Genomic DNA, 6828 nt, shown 5'->3' with positions numbered 1-6828 from the left:
TGAGATACTGTATCTTTGGAGGTAGAGCACCTGTCCATCAATACTGGGTTCAATTCCCAGCTCCTCCTGTAACATGTCCAAGTGTCTGTGAGCAAAACACTGAACCCAAACTTAGTTGTTCTGGGGGAGTGTAGACCAGCAGCACAGCAGCTGCCACATCAGTGTGTGTGTGTGTGTGTGTGTGTGTGTGAATGAGAAGCAGTGTAAAGTGCTTTTGGTACCAATGTGGAAGAAAAGCATAGACCATTTACTGCTGAACATACAATTGCATCAAAGTGCTGCTGAACCAACATTTCACCTTTTAAAAATCATTTTAAAATCATATGATTCCAACATTAATCCAAGAATATAAACATAATTTTTCCTCACAAAAAATATAATTATGATCCCAACAGAACAATCTGTTAAATTATGTAAACAATGAAATACTTTTCACAGTTTCTCAATCAAAAATGTAAGTACATCAGTAGAAGAACTGACGGTATCGTAACAAATAGAGACGAGGATGACGAGGATCCTGCTGGAGTTTTCATCATTGTATAAAACTGTACTTTTAGAACTGACTGCCACAAACACAGTATTAGTAGAGTACTTGTACTACTGCAGTATTTTCTTGAGTTTCCTCCCTGATCATTGTCGTGGCAAAAACTGTAAGGCAAGTTAGGAGGCAAAAGGCAACTTACAAGTGAATGATAACGGTGAATTTAATCAGCAAAATAGAGAAACATGCAGAGCAGAACAGAGCTACACTCTAGAGTGGGCCAGTCTGATTGACCAAGATGTGTAGGTTGTTCAGCCTTTTATACATACAACTCAACAGCTGGGTTCACACAAAGAACAAAGGGATGAGTCAATGCAAATCAACCTTCATACAATGTGGTCAGGAGTCTTAATTAACAAGTTCATGTTACTTTGTCCTTTTGTCTTCATAGTCTTTTAAGTTCTTGATGATTTGTGCTGGTTCCCGTGGGCTCCCTTCTGGGAAGCAAATGTTCAGGTGTAGGTAGTTTTATAGTTGATATCTACCTAACATACTTCTTTGTGTGGCCAGAGACATGATGTCTTGCTGGGGAGCAAAAGGGGAGGGGGCACTGGTGTAAGCAGGTTTGATAGTGGGTCTGTGAGAAGTGTGAGAACAGTGAAACAGTGTTACCTAGATTTTGAAATTTCTCTCACAATCATCACATCACTTCACTGACACTGATTCCCCACATTTCAAACTGCTTCTGTTTCTTAAAGGGAGTTTTGTCCACAATGTTGTTGCTGAAGAGTCTAAAAAAACAGAACAAAAGTCACTGATACAAACTGAATAATATGTGGAACTGAGATAATTAATGATCAGTCTGTAAGTGAAGGAGTAGAAATGTCTCCATTAATCATATGATAATTAATGTTTGCTCACCTCACTGTGGTGATGGAGGAGTTGATGGAGACCAGCTGCAGTAACCTGACAGTCGAAGCATCACTGATCTTATTGTGACTCAGACTGTAACATGGACACAAACACAAAAGATTTACGTCATTAAAGTCAGAGGAGCTGATGTTATTGGTTATTAAGCGTCACATCCTGACTCCGCCTGTTGCTATGAGACAGATTTGATACATTATTACTTCACCACCACCTCAGCAGGAGCCAACACTGCATCCTATACAGGACAATGTACACACAAGTATGTTTACAGTGAGACTCACTCCAGGACGTGGACTTTGTGCAGATGTTTGATGAATGTGAGCAGCAGCTGGTCCGTGAGATCACAGTGACTCAGGTCCAGTTCTGTCAGTCCTTCAGAGAAGTCCAGCATCAGGTCCAGAGCTTCACAGACCCTCTGATCCAGTGTGGTGTGACTGAGGTCCAGCTCTCCATCCAGGGCTCTACACAGGGACTCTGCACGTCTCACTGAGTCCCTCTCACTGCTCACAGGGACCAGGGACACCAGCTGGAGGAGGACGGCTTTACTGGCTCTAAACAGGACAAACAGAGCAAAGAACAACTGTTAGGATGCAGAAACATGAAAGTGGATCAGGCCATTTAATGTTCTTTCCCACCTGAGGTGGACTCTGTTTAGGACAGGAAACAGCAGGTCCAGTCCCCTGTCCTCCACCTCACAGTCTTGCAGGTCCAGCTGTGTGTCCTCTCTGCTATGTGTCAGGATGGTGGAGATGGACCTGCAGTCTGCAGCAGACAGACTCAGAGTCTCGGTCTGATCCTGATCTGTCAGCTCCACACAGGGGGAGCGGGACAGAACCAACCTGTGCTGCAGAGACCTGATCAGACCTGATGCTGCATCCTGCTGGACGTCAGTGGCAGCACAGCAGTGGATGAACCTCAGCAGCAGATTCCTGTCGACACTGGTGGAGACAGTGATGCATTAATGCAGAGATTATTGTTATTCAATGTTCATTTTGATTCTTATCAGCACTACATGAAACTGTCTGTTGGAGAGAACTGATACAGGTACAGGACTGAGAAACAAGCACTGATGTCTGACCTGAGGTGAGAAACTCTGTCCAGCGTGAAGACGATTCGCTGTATTTCCTCTGCTGGTATGGACGTCCACACAAGCTTCAGTGTAACTCTGTCACTGTGTCTCAGGGTGAAGATCAGAGCAGCACAGTCCACTGAGTCCAGCTCTCTGCAGGTCAGGCTGATCACATGATCCAATGACCTCACTAAACTGGGTATGAGGTGACTGGCCTGAGTTTTATAGACCTGTCTGATGGCAGCCAGCACAAAGCTGGGACCGGGCCTGAAAACACAGAGCTCACAGTATTTATCAGGACACTTTGTTTAGTTTGTATCTGTTAAAAACTAATTCACCACCTTTTAAATCTGATCCGATCCAGAAAGGGCAGCAGACGTGTGACGTTCTCCTGTAAGAACTGGTTCTTCCTCAGGTTCACAGTGAAGGTCTGAGCTGACGACTGCAGCACAAAGTGGAGAAGCTCCCAGTTCAGACAGTAGGAGGTCAGGTCTCCACCAACTTTACTCAAGAAAGACCAGGCCAAGTCTTTGTCCTGGATTTCATGGAGGAGGACCAGTAGCTGCTGGAAAACCTCATCCCTCAGTCTGAAGGATAAATACATTTAGAATGAACTAATAATAATTATTTTCATCTTCATTCATCAGTGTGTTTATGAGGCTCAGAAAAGACATTTACTTGATAGTTAGAGGACCATCATGAAGCAGCAGTGGACAGAGACACTGAGCAGAAACACAGAATTCAGTCAGGTCTAAATGTCTGACTGTCCAGTGTCTCAGCAGAGACGCCAAACTACTGACAACCCTCAGTGATCCTCTTTGTGACTGCAGCGTCTTTGGAGCAAGACAAAGTTCTTCGATAGTCAACAGACAGACGACTCTTCCTCTTCTTATCCACTGAAACAGCAGCATGGCCATGTCATTGGACAGCCTGAAAGTCAAAGACACAGAATGATGTCTCTGCTAACTGGACATTTAAAAGATGTTACTGTAGGAACAGAAGCAGTGATTGTATGAACGTAGACCTCAGACTGTGTAGTTGTGTTGTACGTCTAAAGAGGTGAGCGGCTCCTCTAACCGACATCTTTCTGGGTGTCAGGATGAGATCCACCTTAGAGCCACAAACCCTGAGAACTCTCCCCACAGAGCAGCAGGTTTTCCTGGGTAAGTATCCTGTTAATGTCAGGGTGAAGCCCAGCAGCTGCAGCAGAGAGGCCAGCTGCTGGACCTCCTCTCTGGATCTGACACACATGGATGTACACATTCTCTGGAAGAAGTCTGGATCACAGCTGAAACACAACATTATGATGAACTGTGAAAGCAGCAAAGTACAAAAGTAAAACAGCAACTGCAACAGAAACCAGCTTGTGTAACACGACTTTTATCAAGTAAGAAATTCAAGGCAAACACAAACCGAACATTCAAGGTAGAAGCTCTGTGTGTGATTCATTATCTGTGACACTATCACACTATGATTATTAGCTGTTATTGAAATCTTTGACATAAACCATGTTTCATTTTAAATAAACAGTATTTGTCAGTGAGTTATAAATGTTTTATACTGCAGTTTGGAGTAAGTGGGTTGGACCATGATGTACTGGAGTAAGACCAGGAGTTATTTTAGAACAAAACTGTTCATATTTAAATCAGGTTCCATTTACCTGAGCTGTGAGATATAAGGCAGACACTGTAGGAAACTCCTCACTTCACTCTCTTCATCTGACCATCCTGTCAGCTCCACTGGTTTCTTCTCTGGTTGTAGTTTCAGCACTTCCAGGAGGATGGAGGTCTTTCTCTCTGAGAGGTTTATGTACCAGACTCTAGGAGCTGACTGGAAAACTGACAGTAATGATGGAAGAACTCTCAGACCTGTTTTAGTCTCATAGTCTTTCACACAGGAGAACACATCCAAACGGAAATCACACTGACGTTTTATAACATCATCATCCACATATGCGTCACACAAAGGCAATGTTTGATATGTGCAGACTGATGATAACAGCTCCAGTATCTTCTCTCCTGTCTGCTGTTCTCTCTCTGCTGCTGCACAGAGCAGATTCACAAAGATCCTGGTTTGATCTGAGTCTTTAAACCAGTGTCTGACACTGAAACGAGAATCAAACATTTTGTTTCAATATCAACAGCAACAAAATTCATGTAAAACTGGTTTTACAGATGTTTCTTCTAAAAGCCAACAAATACCTGCTAATGAGCAGAAACTGAAATCAAACATGAATCAGTGTAAAATACAACAATAACAGGATAAATCATACATGGAGTTTTTACTTTTACTCACTGAAATTCTTCTAAAATGTTGAAGGAACCACAAACATCAGGCTACAATGGTAAATCCTCAGTATTTTTATCAATTCATCTCCTTCAAAGCTCAAAATACTGGAGCGGAAGTTTAAACATCCATTATTCTGTAAAACTCTATCAAACTTCACACACTGATGTTGTAGCATAGTGAAGATTTGCAAAGCTCTACTTTCACTTCCATGTGACGTGTAATTTCATTTCAGTGAAGCTACAGAAAAATAAAGTCATTCAAACATTCGACTAAGTTCCAGTCACTTTACTTTCTGTATCAGAGTCACAGGAGCCACTGAATGAGTGTTTGATCCAGCATCCATCACTGATATTTGATCAGAGAAATGATAAAGTCAAAGTTCAACCACTTTACATAAATGTTCTTAAGATGATTTGTAGATCAAACTCTAAAACCCTGATGTGTTTAGAACAACTGAACTTCTAATCATCAACACTGTGCGATCGTCTCTGCTGCTTCACAATAACAACAGTTAATGTTCAGAACAAACTGGGAGCTTAGTGAAGTAAACATGTATCAGTTAATGAGAGATGAGCAGTTCTCTGTAGGAAAGCTGCCTTTAGGTCCTACTGAACTCTGGGAAATGTAGGACATTAAAACTACACTCCATGATGTGATGTTTATGTGGACACATCAGCTGAACACATTTTAACTTTCAAACTAACAGTGAGGTGGTGTCGATGTGAGAACACAGCTCCACAAATGTTCACTACAATCATTTACCTGAGCTGTGAGATATAAGGCAGACACTGTAGGAAACTCCTCACTTCACTCTCTTCATCTGACCATCCTGTCAGCTTCACTGGTTTCTTCTCTGGTTGTAGTTTCAGCACTTCCAGGAGGATGGAGGTCTTTCTCTCTGAGAGGTTTATAAACCAGACTCTAGGAGCTGACTGGAAAACTGACAGTAATGATGGAAGAACTCTCAGACCTGTTTTAGTCTCATAGTTCTTCACATGGGAGAACAGATCCAACAGGTAATCACCCCTATTCAAAAAAAATGTTTGATATCTGCAGACTGATGATAACAGCTCCAGTATCTTCTCTCCTGTCTGCTGTTCTCTCTCTGCTGCTGCACAGAGCAGATTCACAAAGATCCTGGTTTCTTCTGAAGGATCTGATGACTGAGGATAAACACTGGAACAGTGAGAAACAGATATTAGCAGATATGAACAGATATTAGCTTGTAAATGTCCTGTATTAAATGAAATGTAAATGTACTTGGTGGATGAGTTTTACCAGACATGAACAATATATGAATATATTACAAAGCAAAACATCTAAAAGTCTTTATCATGTCCAGTAGTTGTACAACAATTCCCATCATGCAATGCTTCATCCTGCTCTGGAGAAGACAGATGTGTAAACTTCCATCACGTTGAACTACATGTGTGAGTAGAGACACAAAATGATGATGATTCATACTGAAGGTGTCTGAACTCTTCATTTGTTGTTCACTGGTACAAATCTTATCATGGTCAGTAAAGTTCATTATAGTTAGAAACTAAGAGGCAGCTGAACATACTTCTCTTTGGTTTCAGTAACTGTTTTAAAGATACTATTATTTTGGATTCACATCATTCTCTGAATTACATTTGTGTTTCAACGTCATGTTTTTCTATTAGCAGGGCTGAATTCTTCCATTTTTATTCTTCTTCACATTTCATTCTATCTTTGCTTTGTGTGTTTGGTCACTGATCTTCATGAAGACAAGTTACTGTCAGTGTATGTTTGATATTAGACTTTAGTGGAATAACATCAGTCTGAGAACACACACACACACACACACACACACACACACACACACACACACACCATTATCATGCTACAGTTGATCAAGGTGAAGTTGACATTAACTACTTTAGATTAGAAACTGTTGGGATGTTTAAATTTGACTCCTATTTTATAAACTTATCGCACACAAATACAAAATATCAAACTAACAATTAAGTAAATTACTAATCTTACAAATCATTTCATTAGTAAACTGATGTTAGAACTTCTGCAACATAAAACAAAT

The 6828-nt window shown here is 41.2% G+C and overlaps 1 protein-coding gene across 1 annotated transcript; it reads right to left on the bottom strand.

Moving 5' to 3' along the window:
* Positions 1-686: 686 nt before the first annotated feature.
* On the bottom strand, positions 687-6029 carry LOC137125505 (uncharacterized). Its single transcript, XM_067501102.1, has 10 exons — positions 5532-6029; positions 4141-4584; positions 3505-3768; positions 3159-3410; positions 2819-3067; positions 2490-2747; positions 2047-2349; positions 1693-1962; positions 1403-1486; positions 687-1272 (listed from the first exon to the last, which is right to left on the bottom strand). Exons 3-10 carry the CDS (start codon positions 3741-3743, stop codon positions 1182-1184), a joined length of 1746 nt encoding a protein of 581 aa, XP_067357203.1. The 5' UTR covers positions 3744-3768; positions 4141-4584; positions 5532-6029; the 3' UTR covers positions 687-1181.
* Positions 6030-6828: the final 799 nt, after the last annotated feature.

The sequence above is a fragment of the Channa argus genome, chromosome 4 (assembly GCF_033026475.1).
Source record: "Channa argus isolate prfri chromosome 4, Channa argus male v1.0, whole genome shotgun sequence".
NCBI lineage: Eukaryota > Metazoa > Chordata > Actinopteri > Anabantiformes > Channidae > Channa > Channa argus.
Note: the sequence above shows the minus strand (reverse complement) of the source record. Positions and strands in the feature narration are given on the sequence as shown.